A 24,284-nucleotide genomic window follows, 5' to 3' on the forward strand; every position below is an offset into this window, starting at 1 on the left:
GGCTTAATCTGGACGCCAGAGTAAAAACAAAATGGCCAAAAGTGTCCGAACAGGAAAGTATGGACAGATCACCTATCATGTACTTCACAAGAATGATGTGATAGACAAACATGGTGGACTTGGGTGAATGGATGGATTGAGGGAGCGAGGGAGGGGGAGAGGAGATGAGAGATGGAGACGGAGGAGGAGGGAAACAAATATATGAATGCAACAGATGGTAGTTTAAAATTCAGCGTCAATTGTTCATCAAAACAGACAAAACAACAGGACATCTGTCTACCTGCTGGAGTGTCAGTGTTCCTGGGCACGTCTTTGTCCAGAGCGCTTGCCAGGTCCTCCTCGTCATCCCCCTCACTGGGGCAGGAGCTGGGACTGTAGTGCCGGGGCTTCATCAGGAGCGATTTCCTCTTGTTGACTGGCGCCCCACGGGCTCCGTCCACAGCTGCTCGCTTTTTACCCGCTCCGAGATGCAAACTGATCAATAGGGGTGCCATTTTATTGGATGGATTTTGACAAAAATGAAAGACACGTAGTTAAACTGTTCAGTTACAATTCAATCTTTACATTTCTAATGAATCTGACCCAAAGGGTGATGGATTGAAGTTTTGGGGTGTCAACTCTAAAGTCAAAGTCTTTAAATGAGTTTAACATACAGTATATGAAGTACTATATGTAAAGGTTCATCAATGGTTCTTTGTTACAACTTAGGTTCGGCAAAGAACTATTTTCTTATCAATAATTTGTTTTTGCATTATAGGATTCTTGAGTTGGCTCCTTGGTTCTTGATGTTGGAAAAGGATGATGTTAGGAAACTAAAAACAGAGGTTTCGAAACTTGGATGGATTAGTGTTGACGTGGCCTAAGATTCTTTTTGATTCTAACTGGAAACTTAGTACATCATTGAATTCTTGCAAATGCTGAAATTATAATAATAATAATAATAATAAAAGTTTTAGCTAGTTTCACTTGGAAATATGTCACATTATGGAAGTAAATGGAAGTAAAATGGGTTGAATGCGGTCTCATGTTTACTTCAAAATACTTTGAGGCAATGAGTTTTTTACAGAGCTCATCAGGGCAGCATCTGAAATTCCCTTCAAGATATGACTAAGAAATTCAGATCACAGATCCTCATGTGTGAACTTATGTGTGAACACAGAGTCCAAAACACTCAAAAACGAACTGGCTCATAATTTTCAATGAGAAATCTGTTGCTATTATCAGCTATTACACTGCATAATAAGGAATGATACGAAGGATTAACTGTTTGCTGTATGCCTATATCATAAAAAAGCTGTTTTGTGATATGCACGAAATCACGGTATGATATAAGATAATGCATTTAAATTGCATAACAGGCATGCAACAAACTATTCACATCAAGTACAGTGGCCCCAAAAAGTATTTAGACACTAAATACTATATACTTAAAAAGAAAAAATCACATTTCATTGGAGGAGATAGCACAATATCAAACCATGTGGCATTTATTTTATAGATAAAAGCACAAGTACATTTTTCACGCAAAACATTTCACAAAAAGATGTTTGTAAGAGATGAAATAATAGATATACGGTTCAAAACGAAGACAAAAAGTAATTGTCAAACAATAGTAGAACATTTCCATATGTTCTGTCTGAGACCAGCTGGTAAATACAAAAATGCTAGTTCTGAGAAAAGATCTACGATACACGTAAAACAAAAAACAATAGTAAAAAATTAAAAATGAATTACAGTTTTCTTAATCAGTATTTATTTCTTGTTTTCCCAGTAAAAGTAAAAGAGAAAATGTCTACACATGAATAAATAAATAAATAATTTACTTAATCAATACCAGATTCATTCACATTCTTAAAACAAGATGGCCCTGATCAAAAGTTTACATACCCTTGAATGTTTGGCCTTGTTACAGACACACAAGGTGACACACACAGGTTTAAATGGCAATTAAAGGTTAACTTCCCACACCTGTGGCTTTTTAAAATTGCAATTAGTGTCTGTGTATAAATAGTCAATGAGTTTGTTAGCTCTCACGTGGATGCACTGAGCAGGCTAGATACTGAGCCATGGGGAGCAGAAAAGAACTGTCAAAAGACCTGCGTAACAAGGTAATGGAATTATATAAAGTTGGAAAAGGATATAAAAAGATATCCAAAGCCTTGAAAATGCCAGTTAGTACTGTTAAATCACTTATTAAGAAGTGGAAAATTCAGGGATCTCTTGATACCAAGCCAAGGTCAGGTAGACCAAGAAAGATTTCAGCCACAACTGCCAGAAGAATTGTTCGGGATACAAAGAAAAACCCACAGGTAACCTCAGGAGAAATACAGGCTGCTCTGGAAAAAGACGGTGTGGTTGTTTCAAGGAGCACAATACGACGATACTTGAACAAAAATGAGCTGCATGGTCGAGTTGCCAGAAAGAATCCTTTCCTGCGACAATGCCACAAACCCAGTTACAATATGCCCGACAACACCTTGACAGGTCTCACAGCTTCTGGCACACTGTAATTTGGAGTGACGAGACCAAAATAGAGCTTTATGGTAACAACCATAAGCGCTAGGTTTGGAGAGGGGTCAACAAGGCCTATAGTGAAAACAATACCATACCCACTGTGAAGCATGGTGGTGGCTCACTGATGTTTTGGGGGTGTGTGAGCTCTAAAGTCACGTGGAATCTTGTGAAAATTGATGGCAAGATGAATGCAGCATGTTATCAGAAAATACTGGCAGACAATTTGCATTCTTTTGCACGAAAGCTGCGTATGGGATGCTCTTGGACTTTCCAGCATGATAATGACCCTAAGCACAAGGCCAAGTTGACCCTCCAGTGGTTACAGCAGAAAAAGGTGAAGGTTCTGGAGTGGCCATCACAGTCTCCTGACCTTAATATCATCGAGCCACTCTGGGGAGATCTCAAACGTGGGGTTCATGCAAGACGACCAAAGACGAATGGGCAGCTATACCACCTGCAAGAATTTGGGGCCTCATAGACAACTATTACAAAAGACTGCATGCTCTCATTGATGCTAAAGGGAGCAATACACAGTATTAAGAACTAAGGGTATGCAGACTTTTGAACAGGGGTCATTTCATTTTTTTCTTTGTTGCCATGTTTTGTCTTATGATTGTGCCATTCTGTCAACCTACAGTTGAATATGAATCCCATAAGAAATAAAAGAAATGTGTTTTGCCTGCTCACTCATGTTTTCTTTAAAAATGGTACATATATTACCAATTCTCCAAGGGTATGCAAACTTTTGTGCACAACTGTATATATATATATGTATATATATATATATATATATATACACACAATCACCAGCCACTTTATTAGGAACACCTGTACATCTACTTATTCATGTGATTATCTAATCAGCCAATGGAGTGGCAGCAGTGAAATGAATAAAATCATGCATATACTTCTGGGTCAGGAGCTTCAGTTAATGTTCACATCAACCATCAGAATGGGGAAAAAATTAGATCTCAGTGATTTAGACCGTGGCATGATTTTTGGTGTGAGATGGGCTGGTTTGAGTATTTCTGTAACTGCTCATCTCCTCAGATTTTCACGCTCAACATCTAGGGTGTATTGTATTTTTCTTTTTGTGTATATATCTTACAAATTTTACACTTTAAACAAAGAAAAATATTCTCTGAAAAAGCAAGTCTTATTATCCATTCTCGTACAGTACTTATAGCAAGTAAATTTATCTTGTTTCAAGGACAAAATAAGACAAAAGTACTGATTACGATTTTTTGTTGTTGTTTTATTTTTTTTTTTTTTATTTTTTTGCATTGTAGCATTTGCATTGATATTCTGTATCTAATGCAAGAAAATGTAAACACTTTAAATCAGCTTAAGTTTCCAAATACTTCTTTGGAGCCACTGTAGATGTCTGTTACTGTTTATTGTTCTAAGGGAGTGAAAAAAGGTAGTGAACTCTGCCTTACCTGGGAGCCTCAGCAATGCAGTCAGGCAGAACTACAAACAGAAAGAGAGAGAGATGAGTAAACACACGCGTTTACATTTCCACCGGCGAGACCGGCCCCTCCGCCACCTATCTATGGTCCTTCACACACCTCTCGCTTTAATGTCACACTCAAACGGACACAATGAGGCTTTTGGTGACTCTGTGATAGACGCTTATTGTCATGAAAGAGCTCTTGTGGCAAATAAAATACTTAAAAACTAAAAACTACATAACCCCACACCCTACTTCTTTACCTTCGTTTGTGTGATCAGGGTTTTGAAAATATGGTTACGGATAGTAGCAAAAAGGATGCAAATCTATACGAAACGCCCATGTCAGTTTCGTCCTTTGACAGGGATGCAAATAAGCCTAGTTTCTGGTAGTTTTAAACAGCCGGATGAGAGGATACAGCTGGCCTTGTCCAGTATCAGATGGCCTTTTTTTTTTTTTTTTTAAAGATTAGTGGATTTGTAAAGTGCTGCTGGGTTTGTAGCCATAACGTCCAGGTGACTGCATGCAGTTCAATACATAACAAAACGTGAAGGAAGCACGTGTCGTGTGTCTCTTTAAGAAAAAAATGATTGGTTGTTTTAATTATTAGTTTGCCCAATTATGGAGGTAAATAATTAGAGTACAAACTTAAATGATCTCACATGTATCTACTTGAGAGAGAACTTGTCAAATATTTGAATTTTTACCTCATAAAGGAATAGTTTAAACAAAAATGTAGATTCTGTCATCATTTACCTGCCCTCATGTCATTACAAATCCCTATGATTTTCTTTCGTTCATGAAACACAAAAAGAGATGTTTTGAAGAATGTTCACGCTGCTCTTTTCCATACAGTTAAAGCATTTAGTGACCACAACTGTAAAGCTTCAAACTTGTGTGCTGTTTTCCAAAAGATATATAAAGTTACAAGACATACGAAAATCAATGGTGTTTGCCATTTGATGTCTTGCAATGCCAAGTTTGAATATATACTTGCTTGAGATCTACGACAGAGGGGAAGATTTTCTGTAATTAACAACTTGAATTTCTGTCTGTTGCTCAAACAAAGCATTTGTATGGCTTCAGAAGACTTGAAACATATCACGAGTCATATGGACTATGTTTATGATGCTTTTAAGGTGTTTTTTTTTTTCATTTTGGGAACTTGACAGCCTGATCACTGTGTTTTCATTATAGTATTTTTTTTTACAAATAAAGGTTCTTTATCTGTAATTATTGTTCCATTAAGAACCATACATGAAACCTTCTAATTGCACAATGTTTTTGTAGTGGAAAAAGGTTTTATAGACTATAAAAAAGTTTTCCAAAATTGTTATTCTATGGCATCGCTGTGAAAACACCGTTTTGGAAGCTTTTTTTTTTTTTTTTTATGTAAATGGAAGAGAGCAGCATGAACATTCTTGAAAATGTTTTCTTTCTATATTCCACAGAAATAAGAAAGTCATATGGGTTTGTAACAACATGAGGATGAGCAAATGATGACATAATTTTAATTTCTGGGTGAAGTTTACACTTTATATCAAGAAACAATCTAGAAACCACACTCGCAGACTTAAAGATTTAAAGACTTAAAATTCTCTGCAAGGTATTTTTTATATCTCATAAAGCATGTTCAGCATGCAAAATATTTTCTCCTGGGTCAAAATTAAGGTGCAATTAGCAACTTTATTAAAACAAAAAGTTTGTAGTGTAAGACTATACACATTTTGCTTGGAAAAAAGTGCTGGTTCACTTTAACTGACAACAGTTTACTCTGACAATGTGATATATTCAAAGCCAGACTGTGAACTTAGTCTCAAGAGACATACAGACGAAGAGAGAGAGAGAGAGAGAGAGAGAGAGAGAGAGAGAGAGAGAAGGAATGTGTGTTAGCCTGAGAGAAATCTCATTCACAGCTTCACCTCAATCCCACAGAGAAGACTCAATAAAAAAACCATCATGAATTTTTACCGGCACATTAAAGGGCCAGGCGCACATGAGAGGTACAGTACAAGGTTTTAAACACTTGAATAATGATGTCCCCAGTCATGCTTTCCATTCAAAACGGCCTCCTTAACTCGTTTGAAAGAATATTGCCACATAATGAAGTCACTGTCTCTGCATAATGCATCGTCGTGGCAACCGCGCCTTTCTCTTGCTTAATAGGATTAATATTAAAATTGACAGACCTGACGTGTGACTGTTAAACTAACACTTCAGATCAAATGTGCATAGGAAAGGGGGTGCGCACACGAGTAAAGGAGGGTCACGGGAGGAAGTGGGCCAACAAAGTGACAAATGATTGGCTGAACTGTGGCATTATGGGAAATGTGTTCTCCTTGTTTGTGTGAACTTATTATAGGGCAAATATAATGCATACTGTACATGTTTATTAACACTAATAATAGACAAAAAAACACCAAACAGCAAAATTTGACAAGATTTAGCATATAGTATATAATATAATATAATATAATATAATATAATATAATATAATATAATATAATATAATATAATATAATCTTTATTAAATAGTAAAAAATAGTTTGGTAACCTAAAATATGTGCTTTCTTTGGTAAAATCTTGACATAACTTTAAAATATAAAATAAGTGCAAAAATAAGAGTTAAGGGGCAGTTGTTAATATAATATAATCTTAGTTAAAAATATACAGTTGCAATCAAAATTATTCAACCCCCCTGACCAGCAATACATTCTGGTGATGTGAATTAAAACACATCAACTAAAACCTCAGTAAACGGTCAAAGTAAGTTTTTAATACATATTTGAGTGATTCTGAGTTCAGTTTACCCAAATTGTAAAATAAAAATAACTAATTCTCTCAACAGATGTCATGTCAAAAATATTCAACCCCCAAAGTCAATCATTTGTGGAGCATTCTTTATCCTTAATAACATCAAATAAATGTGTAAGGTAAGTGTTCTCAGGCTTCGGACACCTCTCTATTAGAATTTTTACACATTTCTCATGAGCAAAAGCTTTCAGCTCATTGACATTCTTTGGTTTCTGTGCTGCCACTGCTTCCTTGAAATCCCAAAAAAGGTTTGCAATGGGATTTTAATGATGGACTGAAAGGGCCATTTAAGGACATTTCATGACCTATCCCTGAACAAGATTTTGGACAACTTGGATGTATCCTTGGTGTTATTGTCTTGCTGGAAATCCAGTGATCACCGAGCTTCAATTTACACACTAAAGGCATCACATGTTTCATGCCAAAATGGCCTGACACCTGAAAGAATCCATGGTGTCAGTCACATAGTCAGAGCAGCCGCAAAACACCCCCATAACAGGACTGACCCACCTCCATGCTTGACTGTGGGGATGGTGTCATTCTTGTCATCACCTTGTCATCTTACTCCAGAAGTACTGCTGACCCATGGGTCTAAAACTCATTTTCAGTTTAGTGTCATATGTCTATAAAACCTTCTTCCAGGACTCCACAGGTCTTTCCTAATTACTTCTTGAATATTCAGTCAGCTGGAGTCAACATTTCCCTTGGTGAAGTTTTGCTCTCTTCCACACCCCAAGAACGTTGCTGTTGTACCATATTTAAAAAATGTATGAATGGTGCTGCCAACTTTGTCTATTGGAAATTGAAGTGCCTTGGAAATGTACTTTTAGCCATAACCTTTCTTGTGTAATGAAATAATCTCCTCTATTAGCTTTTGAGACAGCTTATTTTTAATTGCATTTTTTGCATAGAAATACATTTTTGCTTACAACGCTAAACTTAAATTTTAAAACTTAAATAAGTGCCATTGTAGAGTGATGACTTAATTTTGTTTTAAAACAATTACTTGTGTAGCCTTACATATTTAAGAAACAGCTACACGCAATAGGGGTTGAATAATTATGTATTTTTTAAAAATCCTGCTATTTAGAAATATTAGGTTATATATTCACACTATGACTTTGAATGTGTCACTCAGCTGATATAGATGTAAAGTTTAAAAATTCTGGGTCATCAGAAAAGCTTACCTTTGTAAATCCTTACTGTCTTGGGGGGGTTGAATAATTTTGATTGCAACTGTATAATGCGTATATATGTGAAAATAAGAGTTAAGGGGCAGATGTTAAACATTATATAATGCTCAGCATGTCAGTAATTCATATATGAAAATAAATAATAAGTTTATGACATTTAACTATTTGAATATACATTAACATATCAGACATGCATCTATTACATTAAGGATACTTTAACGCCATATTAAATAATATTTAACTTTATTATATTATATCATTATATTATATTATATTATATTATATTATATTATATTATCATTTCATATTATATCATTATATTATATTATATTATATTATATTATATTATATTATATTATATTATTTTTAGGTTACCACGCAATTATTTCTTTATAGTGTAATAATGTTAATTAATGTAATTAATGAAAGTTGATATTATATTATATTATATTTAAACTTTATTTGTTATATATATATATATATATATATATATATATATATATATATATATATATATATATATATATATATATATATATATATATATATATATATATATATATATATATATATATATATTTAGTAGCCTATATATTTTTATGAAAGTTGTGTTATAGTACTTACTTGCACTATCACATGTTTCACTTCGATTCTCTTCACTGTCAGACTCCATCTGGAAATAAAACAGACAAAAAGTTAATAACAAATAGCAGTTTTCAATTTCAGAGACGTATAATCCTGTCTAATAACTCATCTCAAAAGGATCTCATCATTAGAGTAAAGGCCATGCTCCTTTCAGTTTAGGTTACTAATAATAAGTAAGCCAGATTAGTGTGATGCAAGAGTTTATCACATTGCAAGCATTTTATTTTGGATGTTATTTCACAAACACCATATCTGCACAGGGGCACAACTTGATAGAACGTGAAAAAGAATTGGCAAGTTTAAAATGATAGGATTACTATAGATAAAATTAGTAACAAAAGTAACAAAATCCAATCAGTTCAATGGGTTCTGGAGTGTGGTGTTATCACAAAAAAGAAAGGTCATTGAACTGTCTTACAAATGCATTGTACGCAGTGCATCAGGTTTATTATGTGTATAGTGTGCACTGGGCTGTCTGTCTAATTGTCTTAGCTTGCCACAAAACTACACCAACAAAACAAACAAAATCCGCCAAGTAAAGATAGACAGGGCTTTACTTTTAAAAGGGTGAGACAGTCACTCCGTATAATAATGCAAAAATACAAACATAAGTAGTGTGGTGCAATATTGTGTGTTCAGACAAAAAGAGTTGTTAATACTGCAGCACCTACTCACTTTCTCTCTCTGTTTCCCTCTGCCAGCAGTGCCTTGCTGATCCCAAATAAAACCTATTAAATGTAATTATTCTGGGCTGATGGCGCTCTATAGCGGTCGGAGGGTCTGGTGAGCTCGGTGAGTCACTGGCTGGGATGTTACTTCGCTTATAATGGGAAACACGACTCCTCTCTCCCCTTCTCTCGGCTTGGCTGTTGTGATTGAAGCCACTGACCTGTCATACATTTATAATAGGGGGAGCAGGTGTGGCACTGATGGACCCTAATTTCCTTTAATAAACCTTTTATGTGGCCCACTCTTAATGCCACACCGGCCCTCTCCCAGCTCCCGACGCGTAATAGCTTCATTACTTTTGATTACTGGGGGTCCCTATTGAGACAAACAACTCCCAAACACTATAGATTACATTCTGTAAAAACTAATGTACCTGATTAGTTCATTACACTTGCGCGGTCGTGTACACATTGGCGCTAACGTGAGCAGCACGCCAGAAGTGGCTCGATACTTCCATACTGATTCTTGTTGATTACCACTTGAAACTGAAAATATAAAAAACTGAGAGTAAGAGTTTTTTTTGTTGTTGTTGTTGTTTGTTTGTTTTTTGTGTATTGTTTGACTTCATTTTGTTGAGTAAAAAGACTTATTTTATTAGCCTGATGAGAATGAGGTTTTATTTTGAAAACTGCCAACCAAAAAAGTGAGATGAGGGTTACACAGATTTTAAGGGTTATGTAATTCGATATTTTTTAAACGTGCTGGAAAGACTTCAGTGTGATCCAGCAACAGCTGGCTAGTAACAATCCTTTAATTACCCCTGTTACCACCCTACAAACCAAACCATATGTCAACAAGCATTGTATAGCTCAGGTATCAAGACCATTTTCAACATAGTCTATAAAAGTACACTAGAAATCTTTATATTCAAGAGAAAAAAAACTGAGGTCTACCAGACCTGATGTTTAAAAGTTACTTTCATGCAAATTAATATAGTCAGGTTCATTCAGTCACATTAAATAATTTGTATTGTTTATCGTCACCAAATTAGGCACATTTTAAGTTACCTAAAAAATATTTTTTAAAGAATTCCAGCATGTGTATTTTTTTTTACTGGAACTTTTGTTAAAAATAAATAAATAAAATAAAATAAAATAAAATAAAATAAATAATAATAATATAAAAAGTAAATAATATTAAATGCATATTAAATATGTATATATTAGATAAATAAATGAATAAATAAAAATACATTGACAGTTACGCACTTAAGTCTTCAAGTCACTGGAAGTCTTAAGGGGAAGTTATGGTTGCCCCAAAAACTTCCATTCAAAGTGCATTCCCATTTTAAGTGTCTAATGCTCACACCCAAAAAATAAACTACAACATAAATAAGTGGAGTGCAAAATTAGATAATTTATTCCCAACAGCTAAACATAAATTTTATTACTCTTTTAAAATTTAGATTTTTATTAGAAGGTAAATGAAAGCTAGAGAAATATATTACGGGTGTATATGCTTTCGAAAAATTGACAGATATTTTGTTTTTCTTAAATCTGAAATTATGTATCCAGCTACTTGAGTTTAAAAAATGTTTTACAGTGTGGTACATCACTAAAAATGACTTGAAATGCTAATGCAGAAAGTAAATACACATAAACATAAAAATAAAAGTGAACCCCATGTCAGGTCACAAATTGATCCGTAATCCACAAACAAGAATGCATAAACTACCGGAAGTGCACATGATACTCTGAATGAACCAATGTATATCAATTTATATCCACAGCAGGAATAAAAAGACTAATTTTACCTTTATTTCTTCGCCCTGTAATGAATAAGATGTTCTGAAAGGTCCCTGCGGGCCGCTCCGGTTACTGCACACACTTTTCTTCAGCTTTTCTAAGACGTGGGTGTGACATTCATGCTCTGAGGGCAGAAAATGACAAAAGAATAACACTTCAGATGTTTACAGAATATTTTGGTTTCATTAGTATTAAATCAACTTTTAAATCACAGATGTGTCCTGGAGTGAAAACATGATCACTAAGTGGTTACATGGACATTTATGATGAACTTCACACTGTAAAAAGTGAAAATAGGCAGTTGTTACCCTGAAGAGCTGCGCATTTCTACCAGATCTGACTCTTGAAGGAAAAATTCTGTCATCAGTTGTTCACCCTCATGTCGTTCCAAACCCATATTACTTTTTTCTCTCCAATGAACACAAAGAATGACAGCCTCAGTCATTCACTTTCATTGCATCTTTTTTCCATGCAATAAAAGAAATCTGCAACTGAGGCTGTCAGGCCCATTCTGCCCAACATTTCCTATTGTGTTCCAAGGAAACACAATAGGAACAATGAGTAAATAACATTAGAATTTTCATATTTGGGTGAACTTGCCTTTAAAAATGTATTGAGCTGATGCAACCCAATGCATTCAGGTTGCTTCAGTCAAATTAAATAATATTTACAAGTACATTTTTATGTTACCTCACAAAACTTTTCACAGTGCACGCTGTTTGAAGAGGAACAATTCATTTTGGTGAAAATGTAGGAGTTAACGCTAACTGAATGGTGCGGTTGAGAAACCTGGAAGCGAATTAACAGACGAGACCTCATGTGGCTTTCTTAACAAGATGCAAATTGATTGCTTGACAGAAATCAAATAGCTCGAGTGTAATTAATATGGTTAATCCGGGAAGAGTTTTGTGTGATTGTGCGCATCGGGGACAATTTAAACACTGCCCTACACAACGCCTGAACTTCGCTTTTGGTGAGCCATTCATGCCTGTTGGCTTTGAGAGAAAGAGAGAGAGCTTTGTGTTAATTATGGCAAAAAAACTCCAGCATCTTTTTCCCCCACCACCGCACGAGCACAAGGGCCGGGGACGAGGAGGGGGCCCCCCTCATTAGCATAAGAAGAAAGACGGCCCACTCCTCGAACGGCCCGTCATCTGCTGAATCATTATAAGGGGGTTTCTTTGCCCCTTCTGCACGCAGGCAGTGTCCCTCTGAGGATCGGGCCACTAATGTGTATGGCCTCTTGGTCTCCAAGGAGATCGTGCTTCCTGATGCAGCGTGTGTATGTCTGTGTGTGTGTATGTCTGTGTGTGTGTGTGTATGCAGCCAGTGCACTTTGCCCTAACCCATCTGCTCTTTTTCCCAAAGCCCTGTCTAAGCTGAAAGAGAGAGTGAGAGAGAGCGAGTTGCACTTTTCTAAACATCAATGGACATGACTTGTTCATAATAAAGGGGTACATGGTGACCCTTACAAACATACAAAGAAGATTTATTTTTAAACAAGAATGTTAAAACTAATGACATTTCTGATAATTAAGTTAATCCTAGCAGAAACACACACACTGTCATTGTGACAGAGCACAATGTTGGTCCATGAATGCAAACCTCAAAAAAGAAAAAGAAAAAAAGAAAACACAATGCATATGGTAATTATGCAGTTATCAGCATCACAATCGCTAATTTAACTGCTCAAGGGACGGCAACTGATAATTAAACCACAGAAATGATCTTTAGTCTTATTACCACACATGAAATTAAGCTGTAGTACCACAGAAATAATTTTGACAACCTTAGTTTGTAAAAACAACCAAATAAATAATTGTGTTGACAGTTATGCACTTACAATGAGAGTCTATGGGGCAAGCGTACAACAGTTGCCCAATAGACTTCCATTATAAGTGCATTTATACATTTCACACTGCAGGCACTATATTTTGGATGCTATTTTGCAAACACAATATGTGCATGGGGGCACAACTTCAGATTGTAAAAGAAAATGGAAAAGTTACAATGGAAGTCTATGGGGCAAGCAACAGTATTGCATTTACACAGTTATCACATTGCATCTTATTTTTGATGTAATTTTTCAAGCACAAAAAGTGCATGGGGCAAAACTTCAGAATGTAAAAAAGAAAGCAAATGTTTAAAATAATAGGATTAATGTAATAATTACAAGTTCAAATCCAAATTCAACCAATGCAGTAAAATACAAGTGTACAACAGTTTCCCCATGGAGAGTGTAAGTGAAATTATGTACATGAGCTTTTTTGGTTTGTTTTTACTAGCATAGGTGCAAGGTGAAATTGTATTTAATTTGCATCTAACCCAGAATTAACTTATTTCATAACTTATGAAAGTTAAGTTAATAAGTTAAACGGTAACGAGAGTGGTTTAAAAAAAAGAGAGAACTTGTTATTAAAGGTTCACACTAACATACTTTTTAGTCTTCTACTATTAAATGTTAAAAGTTGCTCTTTTAATTGCATTAAGACTTTGAAAATTAATGGTTAAAAAATAAATGTTAAAAAAGCAACAAAAAAAATTTGCTTTTTACTTATATTTAAATAATTCTTAGTACTCTGATCATTACTATGTAAAGACAACCAAACAAAATATGTGTACACAGTTATGCAGTATCAATGGAAGTATATGGGGCAAGTGTACAATAGTTGCCCCATAGACTTCTATTGTAAGTGTCTTTACACATTTATCACATTACAGGCACTTTATTTTAGATGTTATTTTGCTAGCACAATATCTGCATGGTTTAAATTGCAGGATTACTGTAAATAATAGCAGTTAAAATTCAATCAATTCTGCAGTCAAATGCAAGCATGCAGTTGCCAAATAGACTTCAATGGTAACTGCATTTCTGTACACTGCTTTTTATGTGTTTTTACAAACTAAGGTACAAGCTGAATTGTTTAATTTGTATCTAACCTAGATATAACTTATATACAGTAAGTTAAGCGTTAGCTAGATTGGATTTATTAAAAGTTCATGTATACTACTTATTACTATTAAATGGTCAAAATGCCACTTTTGGTTGTATGTTTATTATTAAGTCTTCGTAAAATAATTGAGGTTATAAACAGCAAAATGAAATTACCGTTAAAATAAAACGTTCGAAACACACTCAGTGCCCTTTTCCTTCCAGAATGACTGTTATGATTAGATTGTACTTTCAGTGTAATTACGGAATAAGCACTACGTGGCACTAAACAATGAATAAATAAAGACCTTGAGCTGTATCTCCACCCAGATTCCTCCCCCTTTCTCTCTCTCCCTCCTTCCAATCACCTTTCCCTGTTTTCTTTGCCTCCTTTTCTCTCTATATCACCTGTCTCGGGTAATATCGCACATAGAGAGTTATGAAGACACCGGGTCTCTTCGCAAGGTCACTCCCTCTCTTTCTCTCTCTCTCTCTGTTTCTCTCTCTCTCTCTCTCACCGTCTTTTTGTTAGTCTGTAGCGTCTGGTTGGAAGAGGGTTAAGCCAGGAATGGATTTAATTATGGAATGAATGGAATCACAATGCGCCTGCAGCAAGTTTGTGCCTCCTTATTTATTAAAGCTGCTGATGGTCCAGGTTTGATGAGCCACTTCGGGCGTAATTGAGTCATCACACAAAGAGGGTTCCACGCATTCAGAGAGGTTTTATCAGCTGCAAACAGACCTGATTACTGGCAATTACACTCTGATCTAGGAGGATGGTGGTGGGGGAGAGGAGGGGTAACTTGTGTGTTTATAGTTTACCCCAGGAATAATTTCCACATTCATTTTACATGCTAAGTGTTTTTCTGTTGCACCATAATGAAGCGCAAAGCAAGAGATAGCAGCCTTTACTTTCATTCCGCCCCGTGCTGAATGTCTTACTGTAACAGGCAAAAAAAGAGGGGAGAAAAGGAGAAAATAATTGTAATTGAATGCGCATCGGCGGGGCGGTTTGGGCTTTGTTTACATTCTCTTTGAAATAAAAAGGTGTGAAACAAACAAATTTACTAAAATGTGTCCCCTATCATGGCTGTTCTTTGATATGTCTGAACTGGGTGGAGTCGTGGCGAATCAATTACGTTGTTGCGTTGATACTTTTTCCACTGTTTACAAATATTGTTAAATCTAATGAAAACAAATTTAATGGGCATCAAAGCTTCAGTCAAAACAAGACTGATGAAATCTAAACAAAAATATGATGTTGACAAAAAGGTTGGGTGATGATACCATACATCGTTAAATCACATCTGTATGTTTACTTTATAGGCCTTCTGCCTAAAAACAAAGAAATAAAAGAGGCACACAAGATTAAAAGAGGCGGGGGAGTGTGTGTGTGTGTGTGTGTGTGTGTGTGTGTGTGTGTGTGTGTGTGTGTGTTTGTGAGATTTCACTCTCCATGTAGTTCGTGCCAGAGACTTTAAACTGTGAAATATGAAAACTCAAAAGCTGCTATTTTAACTTCTTTTAGTTCCTGGAATATGGAGCTATGTTTTCTTTCTAGGGCAAGCATAATTAGTTTCAGCATAATTACCTTAAAGTGCATCATCTATCCCTAGGTCTAATGTGGGAGGAACTTCAAAGATACAGTTGTTTCCAACTGTTTAAAGCATTTCTCATCTGATAAATTATTCTATGGGAAATCTGCCAGCAACACGGATGATAAAGGTTGTTCGCAATAAAAACAAGCAATCGTAAAGCTCCAAAGTCTGTACTCGCACAGACAATTAGGCAAAAGTGACCCAATAAAACAAATGAATAAATAAACTATCATTTAGTGGAGCACAAAATTAGGTAAGGCACACCCAAGCAACATGATCACACGGGAAGTCGGAATGTTGCTTCCAAATGTTCCAGTACACTGACATCGGCCCCATTATGCAGAGTTCCTGACAAGTGTCATCTCCCATAAGACATTTTTGCATCTGTCCAAGCATATTTGGCTTCTCCTGTGGTGAGACTGGAAGCACTTTGCGTCAGCCACATGGGAGACTCAGGTTCTTGTCCCATGTTGAAACTAGGAAGTAACTGTGTTATTAAAATAAGTGATGATTCTGAGGTTCCATTCCATTTTTTCTGCACTGACATTTAGGTTTAGGGTGGGGATTTGGGGGTAGAGTCAATAAAACATGCATTCCTCTTCACTGTATTATATCCTTTACAGCTATAAACTCGCTTTTGGTGCCCCTCTGCAAGCATTTCACTAAGAAACTGGAGCTCACATGGTCATTACATTCAAAAACACTTCCCGCTTCGGCAGCCTGGGTTAGTGCTTTTATTTTCGGTAAGCAAGTTTAGCCAAAGTCACTTTCAAGGCAGTCAGTCCACTTGGCGGCCATAGTGGGAATGCTCCCATGCAGCTATTTTCTATGCATACAAGCAGCATAAAAGTAAAGCTCTTATCTACTTGAATGGGGAAAGACCAAAATCTCCAAAACAGTTGGTCAAGATTACAATCAAATAACATATTTTAAATCAGCAGTGGTATCATTAATTGTTCATTTTTAGCTCAGATCACGCTAAAAAACATAATTTTTTTAGGCTGGTCCAGCTAATGCCATGCATTTTCCCAAGCTGACTGACAGGTTATGTCTGTATCTAAAAGGTGATTGGCTCTTTAACCTGTAAGGCGGGACTTCCTTTTCTATATCCGCCATATTGGGTGTTCAAATATATAAGTGCTCCATCTTGGGCTAAATAGTCTCTGGTTTAGCTCAAGAGAAGTCAACCTACTGTTTCTAAATTCACTGTGAGATCAACACAACTTTTACTGTTCAGATTGTTTTGACTCATTAAAAGGCAAATATAAAACTAGCGAAATACATTACAAACTTAAACATTTCCAATGTGATTTTTTTGAAGGTTTTATAAATTATAGCTGCTATTTAAAAACAGCAGAAAATGTACATCCAAGTTTTGGGACAAATCGGATGGCAAACACAAGTTTTTATCATTTGCTCAGGACAGTGTCAATTCAATTTTGAGTTAGTTGTGGCTCATCCTTGCCATTTTAGCGATTTATAATAATAGGAACTCCTCAAACAAAAGACAAAAAAGGCAAATAGTGTTGTAATAGGGAACGTGAGTAAAAGAGTGCATAAACAGAATCAGACACATTTAAATGTTTTGAGACTGAAGCTAACACCCCATTGGCCACCGCTCTCGCAATTGCCGTTTTGTTCATTTTTTTGTCTTGGGCACAATTTAGTTTGTCATTCTACCATCCACCTTTCCCTATAAAATTAAAGTGGGTGGTGACTGATGCTAACATTCTGCTTAATATGGAAGAAACAAAGTCAAATGGGTATGCAGCGTTGTGTAAGTTACTTAAAAATTGTGATCCACTACAAATTACTACTTGTTTCTCTAAAATTGTAATCAGATTACTTTACTAATTACTTCATTTAAAAAGTAATCAAAGTACTAATTACTTTACTTTTAAGTTACTTTCTAAAACAATTTTCCGCTCAACAAATTCAAAATAATGTCTATATTTCTTTCTTGTTCATAGTTACACACCAGTGAAACACTCCACACCTCACATTTCTCCTTCACAATGATTTGTTTCAGGGCCATAATCTATTTTTATAATGTACTTAAAGTAATTAAATTATTGAAAGTCATTAACTGTAATTTGATTACAAGAATTTAAAATGTAATGCATTACACTACTTTCTTGACTAAAAAGTAATTCGATTACAGTAACTAATTACTTTACAATTGGATTACACCCAACACTGTGGGTATGGAACAACATTATGGGGCATTATTTTTGGCTGAACTATGCCTAAAGGAGTACAGAGACTTTTTGTCTTTTAAATAGTTTGTATATATAATATATACTAAACTTATTAAGCAATGTGAATATATTTACTCATGCTTTCAAATGCGTAGCCTTTTACTTTTAAATTCAAGATGTTTGTGACAAAGCAAACATATCGTCTTTCCTTAATATGCTTTAAGGGAAGCATAGAAGCAGATCTAAAAAAAATTAATAAAATGAGATGCCACAATCAAGACCAGGTGTTAGCAGGCAAAACCACGCCTGTTTTCTGTTATCAGCACACACTGATCCGGGTCATTGTTTCAGACCGGGGAAGGTATCTCAATACAGAGGATGCATGAGTACTACCAGGTGGTCATGCAATTTGCTGAAGCCTTGGCTACTATTTGAGCTAAATCCTGGAGCACAAAAGGCAGGTCTCCATACTCCAAAGCCCTTGGGTTAAAATAAAAATGGAAAGAGACGGTAAAAAGTATATCACGGGCTGGGTTAAAAAGGTGAAGACCCTTTAAACTCCTGATTCCTAATAAGATTGCACTGAAATGAACAGCTCGCATGGCAGCTGTACTTTACCCAGGGTTAATTACCTTTCACTGCACTTGCCTAATGAGTCAGCTGTTCCTGCCATTAAACAACTCCACTTCACCATGGCTTCTTCATCCTCCACAAACACTGTCCCTCCTGTTTGCTCACTCATTCCAATCAGGGGGGTAAGATGGAGGGAAAAAGGGAAAGGTTGTCCTTCATGGCATATGTTTGAAAACTAGTGGCCAATGACACTATTGAGCTCGGATTACAAAATGTAACCCCAAAACAATCTTGCAATGTAAGTGAGGGTGAATTGCATTGGAAATTTATGTTCACTTGCATAAATGGCTTTCCTCAAAAGTAAACATTTAAAAATGTGTGTGTGTGTGTGTGTGTGGGGGGGGGGGGGGTTAAGTTAATTAGCAAAACAAGTCTTTTCAATATGCTACTCTTTACCTCATAAGCAGTGTCGGGTAGTAAATAACTGAACAGTGCTGTTACTAACATAAATAAATTGTTTAGCTTTGTGACAACAGCTCAGCTGTTTTCAAAACAAAGTAGCTTTTCCGGTGACAAGCTACTTTTTCTAATGAGTAGTGGTGTAGCGTGACAAAATGATAAATCACTATATTTTTTGCAATATTGTATTGCACACTCTGCATTACAGACCTTGGGTAATAATTAAGCATGCTCTCCTGAAATGTCCTACCTTTTTTTCCTCAAATCATGCATTGGGAAGTCTGATTTATTTTAGTGAATCAGTTAGTTTACACAGTTCGTTAAAATGAACTGGTTAATAAAAGATTCACCTGTTCACTGAACAAACACTTTTGCAGCATTTTAAGTCTTCTTGTTTGTAGCAATTACACATAATATTATAATATTTATTATGATAATGTAATAAAATAATATGTTATTCAATCTTCTGATAGTTATGTGTTTAATTTTTATTTAAATAGCTTCCATAATTCCCCCTCCAGAGCTTGCTTTTAATTAGTAGCTTGCAGTGTAGCTAAATACTTTTTCAATAGAATCTTTATTATGAGTGGCTTGTAGCATGACAAGTTTCAAAGTAGCATCCCAGCACTGCTCATAAATAAGTTGAGAAAGGAAAAATGTTACAAACTCAAGTCAAATGGCATTAAATGGCATCAAATCCTTATTTAAACCTAAATAAGCAGGTCTATAACACAGCGGAAAGTCCTCTTTGGCATCTAAACAAACACAAACACCACAGACCTCTGTTTCAGCACATCTCTCCCTATGTTGTCATCATTTCAGGAAGATGTGTTTGTGCTCTGGATTCTGTAGCTCAGGCTATTCGGGGAGTTTTAAGTGATTTTTGCCAGTGTGTGGCGAAATCCCCTGGCCACCTGGATTACAAACTCTAGTCCTTTAACTCATGCCAGTCTAAATCCATGTTAACTCGGATTTACCTCTGGCATAGGAATTCCCAGTCCGAGTAAGCTTTGTTTTGGAAAGAGTTACGCCTAAGTATTTTATGCATTAGAAAGAGGACTAGTTGGGAATTCTGATTTAACTAAAATGTCCAAAAGGGGTGTGGGGTGGGGATCATGGAATTATGAAGTCTCGTTCTGTAATCCTCTAATAAATATAATGGACGCGTATACACTTTTGTCATCAACTTAAACTTGCTTTTATAAGTATGGTGAAAATGTTGTTTGAATTAATGTCTTTTGTTAGAAATAAACTTGAATTTTTTTTTTTTTTTACATTTCCATAATTGTGGTATTTTATCAAACTAATACCAGTTTAAACAGGCATATCACCCAACAGCACAAACACACACATCTGTGGCCTGACAGTGAGGTCAGACTTTTTTCTGCTTAAAAGATCAAAAAGGCAAGTTTGTATGAGTTTGAAACAAGCTTGCCAGACCAGCAGATGGAACTTGAATATGATTATATGCCGCAATGAAATGAATAATCTTTAACAGAATGTAAATTTGACTTAACCTGGGATTTAATAAAGAAGATGGACTATGAACATTCTTAACCCATATTTTCATAGCTGGGCAAAGATATCCTGTGTCTTTCAAAGGACCAAATGTTCTATAAACATGTACTTTAGAAATTACAGCCATTTCAATATGCATATCTCAAAATCTCTAAATGTGAATATTTGCATTCACAGATGTGATTGGCCACAACCTTAAATATTGTTCTTAGTGTTACTTTGTAGCCACATTTAAAGTATGCGTGTTTTCACATCTCAACCACACATCATTTTATGAATAACAAGACCCAATACAGTAAACAAAATGTTTATCTACAATGTACATTTACGCAATTTCTAAAATGCATGTCAAAATTTTGAGACACGAAAATAAATATAGAAAAGTTTTACATATGAATTAAATATTGAGTTGTGAAAATCTTCAACTTCTTTTACTTTAATTACACTAGTTTAATAAAGCAAAAGTGAAGAATCAAACTTGACACTTTCTTGTTTTCCAGTAAAAATGTCTAAACATTCTTAAAAGAAGATCATTTTACTTGAGAAGCAAAATTACATAAGATATTTTGTCTTGTTTTCAGAAGAATATAACAAAATGTAGAAACTTTTATGCTTTTAACAAGAAAAAACTATTTGTCAATGGAGTAAGAAAAAAAAACTTTATTCAAATTGAAAACAAGTTTATTGATTTTTTTTACCCCATTGGCAAATAGTTTTTTCATGTTTGAAGCATAAACCCCACTAACGTTTGTAAGATTTTTTTGATTTAAGCATTTTTTGATACTTTTACCGAAAAAAAAAAGAAAAAAAAAAGAGGAAAAAATACAACTCCACAATTTTTGCAGTGAAGAAACTGAGAAAAAGTGAAACTGACATGTTTTCAATTGATTGTTATTCACTCTGGTTCACTCTGGTCAGAGTGGTGTGGAAATAATAAGTTAACCCATATATAGCATAAAGTCCACTAAATTAGTCAGACAAAAAAAGCCACATAGAATATAGACAACTCCTTACTTGCAGTTTTTTAAAAATCTCATGCAGTTTTCAATGACATAAAACTCATTAAACTCATTAAAAGTAAATGCTAATGACAGCCAGCCAAACAAAAATTAGTTCTTGAAACAAAAACATCAAGTTCCCAAATGAACAGGTTCTACAACAACAAGAGCAATGTAACAAACACAAAAGTAAAATGTACACAAGTCAAGAAAAACAATGGATTAATTAGAGTGCAGAGTAAAATCCAAAGAAAATAACCCAAAGATAAGTGTCTCAACTCTGACTTTTAAATGTGTTTCCACGAGCATCAGCGCTCTCAAACACGACACTGGAAATGACAGCTTACAAAAGCGCCACACTTGTCTTGATGCATTTCACAGATCAAACCCTCCATACACCAAAGCATCCTTCTCTTCCCCTACTCTCTCTCACTCTGTCTCTCTCTCACTCTCTGTCTTTTAGCAAACATGGATGTACGTATGGACACAGACACGGTCAGCAGGGCAGAGAAAGTCCACCTGACTTACCCCATCCACGCTAGCTTTTCACAGCGACATGAAACGTTTTGTTTGAGGAGAGTGAAGGAGGTGGGGTCGTGTTAGTCTTGGTGTTGTGTCGCGTGGCGAGAGGGGGGAAATTGAGTGCTTTGGCTCCCCCCCACCTCAGTCTTTGTGTCATTCATTTAACGACCAATCCCATTAGGCAGAGAGACACAATTTTCAGCAGAAATATACCACATGGTGACCCTCAAGGTATAACTTCTGAAGGTCTATCTTATATTATAAAAGACAGATTGGAAAAAAATGTTTAGGGGTGTTAAAGCAAAGGTCAAAAAATAAATAAAGCAGGTTGCTTTTATATGAAGTGGAAATTAAACATACATTTGAGTTAAATATTCAGTTGTTCAGTCGAATAAATTCAATTAAAAAAAATTATTTAAATGTTACTAAATAAGCAACGGGACTATAGTTGCAATATAGTTTTTTTTTTTAACTTTTTACAGTGTATAAAGAAATATACTGAAATATAACTTAAATTATTATAATATTTTTAGCATATAAAACTCGAAAATTTTAAGCACATTTTTATTAATATTTATTATTAGTAATTAATGTATTTTTTAATGTATTTTTTTATATTAAATATTAATAAAATTGTAATATAAATGTAATTAATATTTGTCTTATTTTTTACTTTTTAAAGTTCTTTTAACTTTTTTTTTTTTTTATATAACTTTTTTGTTCAAATTGGCTTACTGATCAAACCAAATATGTAGTGATAAAGTTGCTTTCATATTTAAAAAATAAAAAAAATAATAAAAACCTCCTCCAATATCACCTTTTAAAATCAGGACAATGTCTAGTAGGGTTAGACAGGCTGCTGTGTCCTCTTCACTCCATATTGTCTTTCTCTTTTCATAATTCCATGTTAAATGCATTAAGGTGGGACTCACACCAGTGCCAGCTGTCCATAATCAACAGGGACATGTCTATTGGCTAACTTGACCCATGTCAGGAGACAAAACAAACACACACACGCAAAAAAAAAAAAAAAAAAAAAGATTTCTAAAGCCAATGACTTGCCGTGTGAGGTCACTGGAGATTTTCTAGACAAACGCAATCCGGAGGGGTGGTGGATGGTGTGTGTGTGTGTGTGTGTGTGTGTGTGTGTGGTTAGGGGGGCTGTTTGGGTGGGGGGGCATGAGTAGAAGAATAAAAAAGGACAGGCTTAGAATCTCATTTTACCAGACCGCACACAATCTGGGCTCCCACTGAACTATCTCTGCCTGACCGCTTTCTATTTATCCCTTATCAGTGTTTACCAACCGCTACTTCGCTTTCATTCATACTGTGAGGCAGTTCTCTTACTATCAGTCAACAGCTGACACCATGGAACAGCCTCAAAGGCAAGAGGAAAGGATCAAAACTGAACCAAAGCTGTTTAAACAATACAACAGAGGAAATAAATTCATAAATCCTAATTCTTCCCAACCCACAAGGGTGCAGGCAGATCCTTTATAGTTAGGCCAACAAACACACCCGCAGCCAAAGAGGTAACACTGCTATCAAGGTAGATGCTGAAATATATTCACAGGGGGAAAAAAAGTGTTAAAAAAAAGGCCCATGTAATTTTAATTACACAACGTGGTTCCCTGCCTTTTCATGGCAAGAAAAAATTTAAATCCTTTACTTTTCACACATATTTCATATTAATCCGTTTATTTTGGGTGAATATAGGTAAAATAGCACACTTAAGTTTGAACTAAACTTAGTCATCTTTATTATTGTGTATATTCGCCTAGTACTAAAAAATCTGCATTGAGTTCATCCTAAATTAATATGGGATGACGCTGATGTTGCAATTTTTATCTTTTTTAAAAAAAAAAAGCCAATGACAAATAATTTAAAACTTCTATAAAACTTTCTAAAAAAATTTAATTATCTTTACTTTTCACACATTTTTCATATTAATTTATTTAAATTAAAAGTGAATATAGGTAAAGTGGTACACTTAAGCTTTAAATGAACTTATTATTATGTGCATATTTGTCTAGTACTAAAAAATTGTTCATCCTAAATTAAAATGGGATGAATTCATGTAGCCACTTGTTTGTTATGTTATGTTATATGTTATATGTTATGCTTATTTTTCACACATTTTTCATATTTATTTACTTGTTTAGGGTGATTACAGGTAAAGTGGGACACTTAAGCTTTAACTTAATTGTGCATTTTCTTTCATTGCAAAAAATCTACGTCAAGTTCATCCTAAACTAATATGAGATGACATTGATGTAGACATTTGGATCATAATTTAAAAGAATAACAGTGAAATTACTTAAAACTTTTGTAAAACTTATAGTTTTCTCTTTAAAATGTTAGTTATCTTTACTTTTCACAATTATGCTTTTTTCTTT

At 35.0% G+C, this 24,284-nt stretch overlaps 1 protein-coding gene across 2 annotated transcripts in view; it reads right to left on the reverse strand.

Moving 5' to 3' along the window:
* Nucleotides 1-24,284, reverse strand: part of LOC127432161 (suppression of tumorigenicity 18 protein-like) — an 84,351-nt gene that overhangs the window by 34,377 nt on the left and 25,690 nt on the right. For both annotated transcript variants that reach the window (XM_051683013.1, XM_051683014.1), the window contains 4 exons: nt 11,099-11,214; nt 8,596-8,644; nt 3,954-3,984; nt 281-474 (listed from right to left, as the gene is read on the reverse strand). In XM_051683013.1, the coding sequence (XP_051538973.1) occupies nt 281-474; nt 3,954-3,984; nt 8,596-8,644 (274 nt within the window). In that variant the 5' untranslated portion in view covers nt 11,099-11,214. The remainder of the gene's footprint in view (nt 1-280; nt 475-3,953; nt 3,985-8,595; nt 8,645-11,098; nt 11,215-24,284) is intronic.

Source organism: Myxocyprinus asiaticus, chromosome 41, assembly GCF_019703515.2.
Source record: "Myxocyprinus asiaticus isolate MX2 ecotype Aquarium Trade chromosome 41, UBuf_Myxa_2, whole genome shotgun sequence".
Taxonomy (NCBI): Eukaryota; Metazoa; Chordata; class Actinopteri; order Cypriniformes; family Catostomidae; genus Myxocyprinus; species Myxocyprinus asiaticus.